A 16,714-nucleotide genomic window follows, 5' to 3' on the forward strand; every position below is an offset into this window, starting at 1 on the left:
AAAGTGGTTTTTCCCCTCCCATACATGACAAGGTGCCAGACTCACTAAATCCAGATCAAAGCCAGCCATCTTCTGGCTGCCATGTTTATTATTTTGTTCAGATCAAACAAAACCACTCATCGTGGTGTTTATAATAGTGAAGGAAAATGGTCTCCTTGCTTAAAGATATATTTAGAAGAAACAAGAGCTTTGCAGGAGTCCTTTTCTAGAAATGCCTCTGAGTCATGTTGCCCTTTCTTTATTTTTTCCTTTTAGTTTCTTTATTTTTCCATTTCCTATTAAGAAATTAATTAAGTTCGTATAAAAATACAAATAGTCCTTCTGGTGCCTTTAAAATGGATTTATTGCACAGTCTTCTGGGTAACTTGGATTCCATGATCACAGAATCATCTAGGTTGGAAAAGACCTTCAAGAAAATCTAGTCTAACCTTTGACTGATCACCACTCTGGTCAAGCATTAGTTGTGATACACCTAAAAGAAAAGACCTTCGTGTACCTACGCATACCTTGGTTTTCCATTGGAGATGGCCTTTTGTGAGGTGTTGACCCCCTCTCCCATCTCCCTGCAGGTGGAGGAGCGCTCCCGGCTCAACCGCCAGAGCTCGCCAGCCATGCCCCATAAAGTGGCCAACAGGATTTCTGACCCCAACCTGCCTCCTCGGTCAGAGTCCTTCAGCATCAGTGGTGTGCAGCCAGCCCGGACCCCGCCCCTGCTCCGACCTGTGGACCCGCAGGTAACGGCACTTCCCCGAAGCCAGGATGCTGGGGGTGCTGGTAAGGTAACGAGACAAAGAGTGGATTAAAGGGAAATAGTGTCTCACTCCCTGGTTCCTCAGCCTTAAGCATATTCATGAGTAAGAGCATCTACATTCATGAGTATTCCTTCCGCTTGTCACCTCCATGTATTAGCAACATCACACTGGTTTATACCTTCCTTTGAAGCATCACGGACTGGTTACTGCTAGAAACAAGCTGGAGGGCCGAGAGGAACTGCTGCTCTGGTCCAGTGCAGCAGTTGCTCTGATCCTCTTTGGGTCTGGTTTGTGTAAAGGAGTAAAACCATAAAACCACAGCAACCTGGTACAAATGACCCAGGACGCCTTGATGCTGAGGATCATCAGAAAGAGGTTTTGCTTTCTTTGCCGCTTTGATTCAAGGTTTTATTTTGGTTTTCCATTGAGTTGACATCAGTCACAAACACATCTGGAGACGGCATAGATCACCATGACTGTCACAGAGGAGAGGCATCGTTATTTTAAAAGTTTCCCCCAGCCATGAGGTCTGCGAGTACTCTGCTACCGAAAGCTGTAGGAGTGTTGGTGCTGGTTTTGGTCCAGCCCCTGGAATTGCTCCCACAGATCCACAGACGCAGCAGGGATTTCAGAGAGAAGTACAAAGCCTTTGCTCCAAGTCCAGCTGGGCTTTCAATGGGAAAACATGCCAACTAAATGCCATCCACCTGTGTTATGTGCATCTCCAGTACAATGCCAGCTTTAAACAAAAACATGCAGGAGAGCCCTTAAACATACAGTTCTTTTTTGCCCAACATACATGGTCTGTACGCCTTAGGAAGTGGGCAAAACCCCACATCACTCTCATGCATCTGATTTCACCAAGTATTTTTCTGTGACCATTTTAGTGACCTGTGTTATCAACAGCTACAAAAACTTTTGTTTGGCAATAAAATATCAAGGAAAATGTTGCTTGAAGCCCAGAGCCCCATGTCAATGTGTGTGTGCCTACACACCTACCTGTGACACATGGACATGGACAGAGATGTGTGTAGATATGTCAAGTAAAAGCCACAACCCCACTGTATCAAAGAAGTGCAGCTTCACAGGGAGCTGGGAAGAAGGTCTGATTTCACAAACTGTAACTTTGTGATTTTCTCAGATTTCTCACAACAGATACCAGTATTTCTTTCACTCATATCCTGTAGACCTGATCCAGGGGCTACTGAGACCTATAGAAACCCATGCCTCAAGATATTTTTTTAAGCCATCTATGCCTCAGAATTCCTGATGATTTTTTTTTATCAATTATTATTTACTATCGTTTCCTTCTTTTTTTTTCATTTTTAACATGGAAAATCCATGCCAAACTTCATTAGCACAGTTGTAGAGGTGCAAGCATAGGAGCTGGAATTCCAGCCAGCAGCAGGCAGAGCCTGGGGTGGGCACGGTGTGTGCAGGTGCTGGCAGGAGGGAGCAGTGTGTCCCTGTGCCAGGGTGGCACCCACGGAGTGGCAGTGGGGCTTTCAGTGCCAGCCATGTCCCTGCACACACAGGAGTGGGCAGGACTGAACATGACATTCCCTGATTTTAAAAGGCTGAGCTGTGCAGGTATAATTTTTAAGATATCTTGCGCTGAAGCAATTTAAGTCAGAAGTTCCCAAAACCACAGCAGTGCTGATCTCAGACTGAGGGAGCTTTTCAGTGCATCCAAAGTGCTAATCAAATATTTTTTTTTAATTAAATCAAATTTTTAAATTTTTTTTTGATTCCTTTTTTTTTTTTGTTTTCCTATTTTGACTGATAGTTCTGTTTTGACTTGGTGCTTAGATTCCACATCTGGTCACTGTGAAATCCCAAGGAAGCTCCTTGTCTGGGTCTCAGTCACTGCATGAACAGCCTGCAAAGGGACTGGCTGGGTTTCAGGAGGCACTGACAGTGACCTCTCACCGCACTGAGATGCCAAGGCAGAACTCGGACCCCACCTCAGAAAACCCTCCTCTGCCCCCTCGCATTGAAAAGTTTGACCGAAGTTCTTGGTTACGGCAGGAGGAAGACATTCCACCAAAGGTAACACTGTCGCTCCTCACTTTCAGCACATCAAAGAGGCAATCCCAGAACTGAATCCACCCGGCAAAGCAGAGTGGGCAGGACTGAGCCCATCCCTGTGGCTCTGTGGGTGCCCACCTGCCCAGGGGCTGCATTTCCTGCAGCAGGTTTTGCACAAGATACTGGGAGCTGCTCCTGGGTGCACACGCAGCGCTGCAAAACAGCATTGCCCTCCAGCAAAGAAAGTTCTCGAGCCCAGACAGAGGCCAAAACAAATTAATCTCTCCTTTCCCTTGGATAAAAAACAACCTTCTGTTTAAATAGAATTATAGGAACATAAAATTTGTCATACTCAATAAGACAGGTCCTTTTTAGTCTTGTACCGTGCCTCCAGTTCTAATCAATATTTGATGGAAGACTTGTAAGGGCTCCAGCAGCTTTATACATTCATTGACATTTTGGCAGTGTCTGGCAGTACCTCTTTAATTAGGATTCTTCTGGACCAGTATTTCGATCGTGTTGTTTATACACCTTCATTTTGGAAGAATTATAACTTGGCCATTAAAGTTCCCCTTAGAGTGAATCAGTGTTCAGCCTGGGAGGATTTTTACAGAGAAGAAATTATTATAAATTGATTAGTGACAGTGAGGCAGTATTTGTCCCTGACAGAGAGGCAATTTTTCTATGTATTAACAAAGTAAGTGACTTGCTTTTTTAAGAGCAAAATCATAGTTATCAGGTAAGCCCCCCTGTGCAAGGGATCTGTGATGGTGTCATGAGCGTTAATAATGTTCCTGTTTTTGCTGTCACCAAGTGAGAGGAGACAGCAGTGCTCAGCTGAGAACAGCAAGCCAGCAGCTCCTGGAGCTGTTCATGTGCTTGGCTCCTTCATAGTGCAGGAAGGTGGCTGCCTGGTTTTAACCTAATTAACTAAAAACACTCCAGTTTAATGTTGGTTTTTGCTATGAGTCCTTTGAAAAGGACGTTCAGCTGCTATGATGCCTTACATAGTGAGACCATGGCACCTACTCCTGGGAGAAAAGGTGTTTCTCCTGCACTATGGAGTATTTTCCTCTGGGCTGAGGGAACATGAGCTCTGGGAGGGGCCCCACCAGATCACACTTAGGGCTGAGGTGTTAACTGTAATATCCATGAGGAGTCTGACTTTTTCATTTAACTGCCCAAAGTGGGTTTGTTGTGTTTGCAAGCAATGAAAGGACTGCCCCATGAGGCAGGGCTGGCTGTCTCTGTGGTCCAGGGTCTTGTTTCTGCCAGTGCTTTTGGCTGGATGCTTCAGAGGAAGGTGAAAAACTCCCCAAGTCCTGACTGCAGCATACCCTACCCAGAGGGGAGACTGCTTTGTAATGAGACAAACAGCAGCTGGCAATGCTGCAGAGCATAAAGTGTGCTTACTCTCTAAATCTTTTTATCTTGCCTGATACAACTGTCAAAAAAAAAAGCCTAATCCTTTTTTGCTAATCCCACGGAGCCCTTGGCCTCTCTGTTACCTGCTGCGAGGTATTGCATGGTGAGTATTGTTGTGCCTCTCCACACAGATGCTGCTGGGGACTGAGACCACTGTGCCTGTGGCCATGTAGCAATGCCTGTGCTCCCATGGGATGGGGCAGGGCTCTGGGGTTACCTGTCATAGCACCTGTGGGCTGCAGTTGGCTTTGGGTGTTTGTGGTGAGCCATCCTACCAACAGCGAGCTTTTGGCAACAGCATCTGAAGCTCAACAGAGGTCATAGTGTTTAATCCAAGCATTAGATGGATCAGTCTGGATCTTACCACTATCAGTTCTCTTGTTTGTCCACTGGTCAACAGCTTCTGTCTGCTGGCTTGTGTCATATCTGAACTAGAGGTGCTAAAAATCCATTGTGGCTGCTGAACTGTGCTTGAAGATGAATTTTATCTTAAAAATTACTTTTCTGGGGTTTGTTAGGTTTAAATTATATGAATTTGCGTGTGTGTGCATACATTCCTTTTTGAAGAAGTGCATGCCCTGTTTGGGGGTAGCTGGGCTGCTCTGTGTGCTGCTGGGGACTCCTGTGCCAGGAGCATCCCTGACGGTTCCTTTGCAGCTCGCTGCTGTCTCACACTCCAGCAGTTCTTTCTAAAATCCAAGAGCTTCGTGTTTTATAATTGCCCTAAATATTGCCTTTCTCTCAGTGGGAAATCAATTGTAAATCAGCCTTAAGGCAGTGCTGAGAGGTGATCTCGTGATCTCTCAGGTGCTGGGCCAGACTGGGTGACAGCAATTGTCTCTGTTCTGTTGCAGGTGCCTCAACGAACCACTTCCATATCCCCTGCTCTGGCAAGGAAGAACTCCCCAGGCAATGGCAGCGCCCTGGGGCCTCGGCTCGGCTCCCAGCCCATCCGGGCAAGGTATGGACACGGAGGGAACAGCAGGAGAGATCCCAGCATGTCACTGCCACACTGCTCCTGGCATTGGCCAGGAGCCCAAACATGGGCTGGGGTTTAGCCCTGCTTTTGCTGGCTGGAACACCATGACATTTGCAAGGCTGCTCTTGTCTCTGAGATGAATTTTTGCATCCATTAGTGTTCTGTACTGACACCAAATGCTGTGAGTGCTGGGATTGCCAGAGGTTTTGTTCCCTGGGCTGAATACATTCTTGAGCGTCACAGGGTTTGGAGGTGGATGCTGCATCTGCTGCTGTGGGGTCAGATGGGAATTTAGACACTTCCTTTAGTAGAATTAGGTTCTGGTTCTCCCCGTGTCACCTCTTGCATTTAAGGGGATCCATGTAAGCCAGTGGAGAGGCCTCAGTGGTGCATTCCATACATTTCCTATGCATCAGAACAGCTCTTCACAGATAATGACCAAGAATGTGCTGCTGCAGGAGAGACACTCATACAGCTTGCTGAGATCTTCTTTACATGCAGATCAAGGATTAAATTCCTTTTGAATTCCTAGGACTAGGGCCTTTAGCTTAGCCAGATCCAGTCTCTGAGACTGTGGTGTGCAGGGCGCGCTCAGAGCACCCCAAGGAAGGGGCTGCACTGCTGCTGCAGTCTGATCTGTGCCATGGCACAGCTATCCCTGGGCATGTTTGAAACGAGCAGGGAAGCTGACAGGCTCTGCTCAGAGCTGGATGGAAAAAACAGGGCTTAGTCATGCGAGAGCTCATCTCTGCTTTGCAGAGCACGGCCTCAGACGGGCAGATCTCAGGGGAAATATGAGTTCCAATTAGCTTTGCATGACGGAGTTCCTTGGCTGCTTCTTCCTGCCATGTCCTTGCAGAGTGAGGTCAGAAAGTGAACGCTGGGATGTTCATAGCGTGTGCTGTCACTAGTTTGAGCATACGCCTTCCGTTCCAGCTCAGTGCCCCGTCCGTGCATTGGCAAACTCACAGGCAGCAGCCTCGAGTCGCTGGCAGGGGCATCAGGAGGAGGAAAAGTATTTTTTGTTGGGTTTTTTTATTTATTTAATTAGAGAAAAAATATATCATGGTTTGTTGCTCTGCTGAAGGCTGAAACATTTCAAATTCTTGAAAATGTAGTAATTAGCTGTTGCTTGAAGGACAGTTTTAAATTCAGAGGGGTACTGGACTGCATAGACCTCGTAAGTGATGGAATGGGAAGTAAAAAGGATAATGGGAGTCTGCAATTCGAGTTCAAGGTTGCCCAGTGTTTCTTGCAGCCTGATGATCCCAGTCCTGGTTAGTACAGGTAAATACATTAGTTGCCAAAATTTTCAAATACATTGTGTGTTAATTTAGCTAAAGACATGTGAGCCATATAGATGAGCTGGAGGACTTTAGTTTGTTGAAAACTGGAAATTATTAGGTTGCTACCATGTCAGTTAAACTTAAGTATTCAGTGGAATTATTTCACACTTCATTTCTCTCACAGTAATGTAAAATTTCTCCAGTTTTCCTTTTCAACCCCCTCTCCTATTGGTTCTCGATTCTCCCCATGTATAAATGCAAATATTACAAAAGTACTTTTTCTTTTATTTGTTATAACAAATGAGGGGATATTTACTATACATTTTTAACAGGACTTTAAATAAGATCACTTACAGACACATTGTGTGAAACCAAATTGCATAACTCTGCGTGAACATCTCTTCTGGTATCATTTCAATGCCAAGTAAGAATTAATTTCCTAAAGGCATCCAATACCCAGAGAGATATTAGTCACAGGTTGTGTATCAAGAGCACTTTTTATTCTAGATTTATGTATGTTCACAAGGGTGAGAGAAATCGAGGAAGAAAAATGGATATCTGATGCAAGTGTGAAGTGAATCCATGAAAACTGGGGAGTGTGAATAAGTGTACAAATGATCTGCAGCCTTGTTGCAAACCTGAGATCCTTGTTCACTGAAATCTTTATCTAACACCACTTTGCAAATTCCTGCTTTTATGATGAATATTAATGGTTTATCAGGTAACTCCAGCATTGCAAATCCACAGACCAAAAGGGAATTCTGAGTAAAGAATCTTTTAATTGTTGCCAAATTTGACAAAATAAGAGTAGAAAGCTTCTCTCGGCAATTTTCTTGTTGTGGCTGTAGTGCACCCAGAATTGGTGACTTCAGCTGTCATCTCCAGCTGAGGACGCATCTCCTCACCTTTGCAGCTGTCCCTGTCAGTGTGGGAAGGGTCTGGAGCCCTGGAGGAGTGTGTGACAACAGCTAATTTTGTCGTCCTGCAGCAACCCGGACCTGAGGAGGACAGAGACCATTGTGGAGAGCCCATTGCAGAGGACCAGCAGTGGCAGCTCTTCCAGCTCCAGCACTCCCAGCTCCCAGCCCAGCTCCCAGGGTGGATCCCAGCCTGGCTCCCAGGCTGGCTCCAGTGAGCGTAATAGAGTCAGAGGTGAGGCTGGAAACATCCCTTGGCACCGGGTACGCTGTCTGAGGCTTCCTGATAAGCAGAAAGGGCAAGAGGTCTGTGATCTCATGTTTGATTTTTAAAAGATTTAAAAATGCAAGGGACCATCATTTCTGTAACCTGCTGACCTCCTTGCAAACAGAGATGCCAACACTCCCCTTGGCCTGGAGGCTGATGTAGGATGCCCATTCACTGTTCCTGGGCTTGGCATCGCAGTGACAAGTAATCTGTACAGAAGGAAATGGCGGTTGTGCTTTAGAGTAAACAGAACGAAATACCTGTGTGCTTCCTATCTCCATCAACCTAAGCTCACTTATTTTGACATGGTTTCTTTCGGTGTGTGTTTAACTTTTAGTGGGTATATAATAACTTTTTTAGAGCTTCATCTTTGTGGAAAGCCTGAGGTGGGAGCAGAGGGGTGACTTAGCCTGGAAAAAGCCTTCTCTCTGATTGATGGTGTTGCCAGGCAGCCATGCTGACATGGGGTTTATATTCCCAACCACATTGTCTCCTCTCATCCTAAAGGCCCCCTTAAAGATATTCCATTCCCCTGTTTAATCGCAGTTGAGTTGCCAAAGCACATACACCCAATACATCTGCATTCTGGCACTGCCTCATGGTTCCAGTCCCCAGGGCTGAAGAGCATTAAAACAAATGCTGCCTCCATGCTTTGAATTTTTTATGACTTGGCCATAAGATGACTTGTCTGTTGTTGAAACCATCACTCCTTTAGGTAGTCAATAAAAGGAGTTTGTCACCAATTGTCATTTTGGGTTTGGTTTTGTTTTCACTAATGAGGAATCCTGTGACAAATAATGTCCTAGCAATGTCAGATGCTGCAGAGCTTTTGATTTATTGCATGCCCTGCTGTTCTGCAAAGTAAATTTGTTTCTTTAGTACAGAAAAGAGCAGTAACTCTGCAAGAGGGCTGATGTTAGAGGCTGGGCTGGATTATGGCTTCTCTTGCTCTTGCAGGAGAATTGCAGTGACAGTTGGGTTTTTCCCGAAAGGAGCAGGAGGGTTTTTCAAGACAGCAGAAGCAAAATGATGATGAAGCCCCTGCGCCCACCTGTCCCGGGTGACAGGATGCAGTGATGGTTTTAAGACAGCATTTTAATTCCCACTGTCTCCACTTGCCTTTCACCCAGGGAATGCCAAGCCTGAAGGATCCCCTGTGCTCTCCCATGAGCCTGCCAAGGTCAAGCAGGAAGACAACAGGGACGTGACGCGACCGAGCCGACCCGCTGTGAGTCTCAAATTATTTCCCATGGGAATGCTGCCAGCCAGCTTGGCCACGTTTCCCTTTGGTGCGGGAGCATAACCGTGGGGACCCCAAAAAAGAGGCTGGTACTGGTGCTTCTCCAGTAGAGAGACTGGAAAGCAACAGTACAGCGAGAGCCCCTGGGAGATTGAATGCTTAAGAGAGTGCATGAGTTTTTACCAGGAGCCCAAGTCTAGGGGAAAGCACTTAAGCCTGTGTGTTCAGGAGAAGCAGATGCTTAAGGGCTTTGCTAGCTTGGGCGCGGTGGTCGCCGATGGCACATTGTTGTGTTCCGTGCTGCATGTCCCCCACAGCAGCCCGGCGGAGGGATGCTCTGCTCGGGAAGGCTGGACAACCAGCCCCCGACAGCCTTCACAGCTTAAACCCCAACCTCGTAGTGGTCTCTGTACACTCCCGTTCTACTGTTCTGAGCAGAATCTCATCTGAGGTGTTTCCTCCTGGTTTAATGCTCTTGACATTTGTATCTTAAAACTGCAGAGTCGACCTAATAATGAAATGAATTTCCACTGCTTTTCTATTTTAATGTGTATTAATGTTTTGTTGATGATGTTGTTTTTTTCTCTACACTCCACAGCGTTGAGCTAACAATTCTAATTTTATTTCTAACCTGCTTGCCCTTCCTCTGGCTTTTTCCTGTCCCGATCTGTTTCCTCTGATGCTGATTATTCTTCCTTTACCCACAGAGCTATAAGAAAGCTATAGATGAGGTTAGTGATATCTTTTCTCAGTGGGTCATGCTATGCAAGGTTGACTAGTTAGCGCTTAATACCAAGCCAGGTTTACTTGGTGCTGATGTTGGTAAAGATGGTGACGCAATCTTGGGTCAGATGGGAGAGTGAACAGGTCGTGTTCTGGTGTTGGGAACATGCCTGTGGGGAGGGGAGTGGCACTGCTGGTGTGCTCTGCTCAGCCTTGGGCTGCCCAAAATCTGCTGGCCACACCATTTGCATGAAGGCCACGGCAGAGACACCCCAAGGTCCACGTGCAGAGCACGTGGTGCTGCCGTTGTTCAGCGTGTTTGACAGAGATGGAGTGAGAGCGGAGGTTTCCTGTGCCCGTGGAGGTGGTCTGGCACCTCTCACCACATTCTGCTCTCAGCCACAGCCCCCAGACACCCACTGATTTCAGTGGGGCCATCAAATGCTATTTGAAATGTGTTTTAAGCCTTATTCTAATGAAGGCACTTGGAAAATAAAGCAAAACAGAGCAGTGGAATAATTCATTTTCATGGACCAGCATCAGCTGCAAAACCAGAGTCAGCAGAGCCATCTTGGATGTTGATGGGCAACACTGGTCCTCACTCATCCTCTTAAAAAAATGAAAGTCCTGAATTATACCTGTCTCACATATGATAATATTTCAATGTATCTGCATCTGGGAATGGTGAATGTTTAAATTTTCATGGGAAAAGACCCACCATTCCTGATTTAACATTTAACTTGCCTCACACGTGCATCACTGTGCACACTCTGCTGATACTGGGAACTGCAGGGCTGTAATGGAAAGCATCAGTATCAGCAGCCTCTCCTGCAGCCTCTTTCCTCTAAAAATAGAAGATATGAAAGCAGGAAGATGAGCTGTTTTGTTAATTTGTTCTCTTGGATAAAATATGAGCAATACATTTTGTTTAATGAGATACTTTGTTAAGAAAAAAGCACATAAATCACTGTCTAAATAGAGGCAGCATGTGTGCTAAATTCAAGTTCAGTGAGTGCTGTGATTTCGGAAACCAAGTTGACTTGATTCCAGCAAATACTAAATCTGAAGAAGGCTTTGTAATTAAAAGTAATTAAAGAGCACTGACACTACAACTTATGTATTATGTCACCCTCAGTAATAACACTTAGAGCACGTATGGAACTGCAGAGCACTTCCTTTCTAGTTGTCAGATTGTTTTTGGCCCAACAGCAACTTGGTGAAGCTGTTTAATCCTACAAAGTGCTCATTACTTGCAGAAAATGATATCATCAAAGGATTAACCATCCCCAGGCAAAGATTTAACTAGGAAATAAGAGTTATCTGATTATATTGTCTGGGACTATTATTGCTGTTATAACTTCCAAATTACTTATTAAAAACTAATTAAGCTGATTTTTAATCTACTTTACTATCTTCTAGCGATGACCAAAGAAGGCTGATAGGGTGCCCTGAAGCATGTTAGAAATGGAAGGTGCCCAAAATAAGTAAATCTCACAGTCTGTTGTTGTGATAGGGAAGGGTTCAGTCCTACTCCTGCACTTCAGAAGTCCAGATGCAGTTTTTAGGGGCTCTTACACAGTCCTAAAGTCTTTTTTCAAGTGAGAGGCTCTAATGCAATTCAAAGGCAAGTGCTCAATAAAGAGCATGTTTGATACTCTAAATGGAAAGCATTGTTAAGCTGCTGAAATTGTAACTGATTCTTATTTAGGAAAAGAAACAATCAAATCATAGAAGCTGCTGCAGCGCTAATTAAAATAATTAGTTGTCGTGACTGCAGATTTGACTGTATTTCAGTCCCAAACATGTTGGCATCAAAAATTAACTCCTGAATTACTGCATTCTCTCTTTATTCTTAATAAAGAGCCCTTTTTAAAAGGTGCAGAGAACATTTGTAGAGGGATATAGAATCCTAGAATGGTTGTGGTTGGAAGGAACCTTAAAGCTCATCTTGTTCCCACCTCCCTGCCATGGACAGGGACACTTTCCACTAGCCCAGGTTGCTCCAAGCCCTGTCCAACTTGGCCTTGAACACTTCCAGGGATGGGGCAGCCACAGATTTTCTGGGCAGCCAGTGTCAAGGCCTCACCACCCTCATAGGGAAGAATTTCTTCTTAATATCTAATATAAACCTACTCTCTGTCAGTTTGAAGCAATTCCCCCTTGTCCTGTCACTCCAAGCCCTTGTCAAAAGTCCCTCCGCAGCTCTCTGAGTGCCTCTTTAGGTACTGGAAGATGCTCTAGGGTCTCTTTGGAACCTTCTCTTCTGCATGTTGAACAACCCATAAAAAACCCATCACAAGTATCTGCTGTGAAACAGCAACTGACCATTTAAAAAAAAACCTAGGCTTTTATTAGTATACTAAATACTTTCGAGTCTGATGCAAAGCTCTCCAGTATCCATGGGAGTCTCCCCCCTACATCAGAGGCCGGGCAGGGCAGACCTGGGAGCAGAATGTGTGGCTGTCACCGGTGGGAGCCCACCGGGAGGTGTGGGTCATCAGGAACCAAAGTTCAGATTGCTTGCAAAACATTCCTACTTCGCAATTGAAAAACAAACTTGGGTTTGCATCTCAGCCATAGAGGTTTTCCATCGTTTCCTTCACATGTCAACGGGATAGACTTTAAGAGCTCTCTTTGCAACCGTAATTACTATTGCCGTAGTCGCCCTGCTGGAACGGTAAACTGGAAATGCAGTAATTGAGAGTGTGGCCATAAGACTATTGTGGGTTTTAGTCTTTTCAATGAGTTTCTTTCTCCCTAATCCTTTATCTCTGACCGAATGCACTGATGCCTACCTCGGTCACTAATATAGGGAGAAATGGTAAGACTGACAATTGCAATGCTTTGTTCGTCATGTGCATGTCTTGTGCAACAGAGTTCTCTAACCCATTCTAATTCGAGCTCTCATGCTTTTCTGCCCTACTGCTTCCCCCTGCATTGCTATAAAAGCATGTAAGATAACAAAAAGTCTCTTTTCTACACGGTGCCTGCCATGTTCCTTGTTTTGAAATAGCAATGTCTATTTTATATGACTGTCGGGTCTGAGACCTCATCAAAGTCATGGTAAACTGAAAAATTATGACTAGGCTTTGGGACTGCTCCTATTTTTTTCTTGTTTCAAGGCTTTCTTTTTTATTTTCTTTCTCCCTTAGCTTGTAGGCTGCCACATCTCACATAAAGTGCTTAACGGGTCCCGCTGAGGGATATTTTTTTTTAATTCTTATTATTTTTTGATCGTGTGGCTGACTCAGAGCTGTGACTCCAAAGTCTGGCTGAGCTGGGCGCTTCTCCTCGTGCTCCTCACCGCCTCTCGGCAGCTGCCCGACAGCGGAGACTCACCATGGAAGCAGCTCTTGACGTGGGGATTGCACCACTCCATGGGAGATGCTGTCATTGCTTCCTTCCCAAATGCATTTATTACAGAATAAATACCATTACGGGGTCTCTCTGAGAAGTTTGAAAGAAGAGAAAACCCTGCAGGAGAAATTCTCCGAGCCAATCTTTGAAGTGGCGTTGTTTTCCAGTTTACTATGATGGTGACTGAACTTCACCTTTTCCAACAAATATAATTTTGTCGTGTATATACATATAAGTGTGTGTATATATATGCACATACACGTTCCAAAGAGAAAAAGAAGAGGTTGGCTATTGATTTTTCAGTGAGCGTAAATCAGTTTTGTTTTGTTTAATAAATGCTACATGCTACAAACATTGTCTTATGTTTGTCTCATGTTTGTAATGACTCTGTAAAGCTATTTCTTGTTGATCGTGCTGTTAGCATTGGCTTTTGGAGAGATGTATGTGACATTCTCCTTGCTCTGAATATAATAGCCATTACTTTCTTGTTTTCTTGCCCCCATCCCCTTTAGGATCTGACGGCTTTAGCCAAAGAGTTGAGGGAGCTGCGCATCGAAGAAACCAATCGCCCTCTGAAGAAGGTGACAGACTATTCCTCCTCCAGCGAGGAGTCCGAAAGCAGCGAGGAGGAGGAGGAGGATGGGGAAAACGAGACACATGATGGGACCGTGCCTGTCAGTGACATCCCACGGCTCATGTGAGAAATGCTTTCTTTTGAAGGGGGCAAACCATGAAACTGCAGTGTGTCTTGGCCTGGAGGAGCAGTAGCTGTAATACAGGACATGTCCAAAGCACATCCATATTTGGTGGCTGGCATTGGGAACAAGGTTGCAAGGGATAATGTACTCAGATTTTTCCTGGTACAAACTAGAGATACTTAATGGAAAAGTGGGGGAAAAAAAACTATTTCCACTGCATATTCAGTGAATGTTGGTTTGAAGCTGACAGAACTGTTGATGACCCTGGCAGGTTTTTGGCCAGAGTGGGTGCAGCTGACCTCATCTACACCGTATGTCCTGCCCATGGGACAAGCATGTTGAAGCTCTGCCTGCTCTTGAGCTTGGTCTTGCCCCAAATCAAGCCATGCTGAAGTGGAGTACTTGGTGGCCTGCCCAGTGCCAACTGGTAGCACCAGGATTATAATAATCCTGAATCTTTGTCATTGATTTCTATCCTTGACTCAGTCATTGTTCTGGCAGCAAAATACGGTGGGCTAGAACTGAAGTGGAAGGGTCAGCAGACTGTACTGTTATGTCCCACTTGTGCTCTTGAGTTTCTCTAGAGGAGGGCAGCACAGCTTCAACATGCACAAGGACTTGTCATCGTGCTTGGGCTCCTTCCTGGTGCTTTGCAGGAATGTTTCTGGACGTCTCTGCCTGGCAGCAGGATCTGACTCCTGCCCCTTTGAATTTGCAGAGAAGCTGTGGGAAGGCTTCAGGGGCATTTTAATCAGTTCATTGCCATTTTTCCCGATAAATGAATTATTAGTCGATGTAGGCATACCTGGCTTTAGGGACATGGTTTAAGAGTGACATGATGGTGCTGGGTTCATGGTTGGACTCTGAATTTAGAGGTCTTTTCTTTGATTCTGTGATTCATGGTGGTGGGGCATGGAGCAGCACAGAAGCCCTTCAGGTGGCAAAGAGACCATATCTCCTTGGGATCCATGTTATTCAGAGTGCCAAGCCCCTGAACTGAAACTTGCTGACAGCAGAAGAATTAAAAACACAACTCTTGGAATTTGTTGGAGAAAGTCAGGAGATGGAGCGAGAGCTCTGAATCTGCAGCAGTCAGGTGGGCAGTCACGTGTGCAAGATGGGGCCCCAAGCTGCTTTTGGAAGAGGACTTTAATTAGGAGTGGTTAATCTGTGCTGACATCCTTCTCCAAACACCTTGGGTTTGACACAGCACTTTCCAGTGGATAAAATGTCTCACTGAATGTCTTGCAGCCAGATGTGTGGGATGACAGGCACAGCGGTAAGATGGATGATCCCGACCCGCTGCCAGCCAAATGCCATTTATCCCATAATGTCCTGTTGATGAATGTGCCCCAAGGATGGGAAGGCAGAGATGGAGGGGTGTCTGCAGGCAGGGCTGCACTGCTCTGTGCCAGGGGAAGAAGAAAGCAGATGGGTCTGAGTTACACCCTTACTTAACAGAAGGGACTTTAACTCAAGTTCAGACTTGATGTAGTTGGGTATTTTGCAGTCAAAGCTTGATTTTTCTGTGTTCAGTGTTTCTCATTAGAAACTCAAGCTGAAAGAGATCATCTTATATTTTCCTGCATTTTCCAACTGTTCTTGTATAACCCATTTTTAAACTTTCCTGGGCATCCTCCCTGAGCACGTAGCTGCTCTTCATTCCAGCTCTATGTAGATCTCTCCTGCTGTAGGATAATCCCATCCATCACTTTGCGTCCCAGTGGATAGGAGGGTCTGTTTACTTCATCCACCTCTGCAGATACCATTTCTCCATCTGAAGACTGTGATGACTGCCTTCAGCTCCCTCTTTGAGTTGTGAAAGCTGGCTCTTCCACATGTCCAGGGATTTCTTGCAGGATGACGTGGAAACTGATGAAACCTGAGACCTCAGGGCTACCACAGCCTTGCATTTAGTCACTGTACAGTCTCCAAATTAACATAGCCTCCCCTGTCTTCTGCTTTCTTGTTTTATAACTGGTATAACTGTGCTTGTTGCTCATCCTTTGGCAGTGGTGAAAAGCTAATGGAAGGGAGGTGTGAGCTCCTTATGTAAAAGGTGCTGCAGAAGTATTTGGACTTAGACTTATTTGGAGTGCTTTGGTGATGTCTGACCAGTAGTAGGTTTGATACAATGCAGGCAAGGATCCATCCTCAAGCCAGTCCTACCTCGGGGTCCTCAGGGCTCAGATCTTAGGCTGGACAAGTAACCCCATGATTAGTGCAGGCTTGATTTGGGTTTTCCCCTGACCAGGCTCCCTCTTGAGCCTCTGGGTGTGTACAGGTAGCTGTGCACAGGTGTTAAAGAGTGAATTGCTTCATGTTGATGGAAGTAACTGATCTGTGTGGCTTTGAAGTGCAGAGTAACAGGTCTCATCACCAACATCTTCATCACCACCATCAGTGTTACCCAGCACACAAGTAGGACTGGGTAATCCAGAGGTGCTTCCTCATTTGCTTTTAGGTTTGTTTGAGTTATATTTAGCAGCTGCCAAGAATGTACCAGTGAAGTAACAGGGCCTGCTTAGCACCTGCAACATCCACTCTCAGGCAGTCCTAAGATTTAATGTGTGTGAAACTAAATTCTGGCCTCTCTTGAGATAGAACCATGGAAATAAGTTCAAGGTGAAACCATGGGTTAGGGCCACATTTTCACCTGGATAACTGCAGAGATCTACAGGACATAACTTGTCCTCCTGCCTGCCTACACCTTCTCCAGACCCCATCCCTGCTCTTGCTGTCTTTTGCCATCAGGTGTTCTGATGCACTGTTCCCTTTTCAATGATTGGAAGTGAGGAATAAAGGGAGTAAACTATATTTATTTAAACTTTCTTAAGTAGAAAAAGTTTTGTAGGGTCGAGCAGGACTGCCACTTGTCCCTATCGCTTCATCACTGCTCCTCTTGGGACACCTTGGGATGAGAAAGGTCCTTCTCTTTGGTCTGTGCTGTATCTGTAGTTTATCAACCTGCCCCGATCCTGTATTTCTGACAACATCAATCATTTCCCTGTACATTTAAGTGGATATATTTTCTGATTTAT

The 16,714-nt window shown here is 45.3% G+C and overlaps 1 protein-coding gene across 4 annotated transcripts in view; it reads left to right on the forward strand.

Moving 5' to 3' along the window:
- The window catches only part of TNIK (TRAF2 and NCK interacting kinase), a 153,640-nt gene that overhangs the window by 121,784 nt on the left and 15,142 nt on the right, over positions 1-16,714 (forward strand). For 3 of the 4 annotated variants that reach the window (XM_071566604.1, XM_071566606.1, XM_071566605.1), the window contains 6 exons: positions 570-734; positions 2,562-2,801; positions 5,060-5,166; positions 7,459-7,622; positions 8,786-8,883; positions 13,488-13,672. In XM_071566604.1, coding sequence (XP_071422705.1) covers positions 570-734; positions 2,562-2,801; positions 5,060-5,166; positions 7,459-7,622; positions 8,786-8,883; positions 13,488-13,672 — 959 coding nt within the window. The remainder of the gene's footprint in view (positions 1-569; positions 735-2,561; positions 2,802-5,059; positions 5,167-7,458; positions 7,623-8,785; positions 8,884-13,487; positions 13,673-16,714) is intronic. The other variant, XM_071566607.1, reaches the window with a different exon arrangement.

The sequence above is a fragment of the Pithys albifrons genome, chromosome 11 (genome assembly GCF_047495875.1).
Source record: "Pithys albifrons albifrons isolate INPA30051 chromosome 11, PitAlb_v1, whole genome shotgun sequence".
Taxonomy (NCBI): Eukaryota; Metazoa; Chordata; class Aves; order Passeriformes; family Thamnophilidae; genus Pithys; species Pithys albifrons.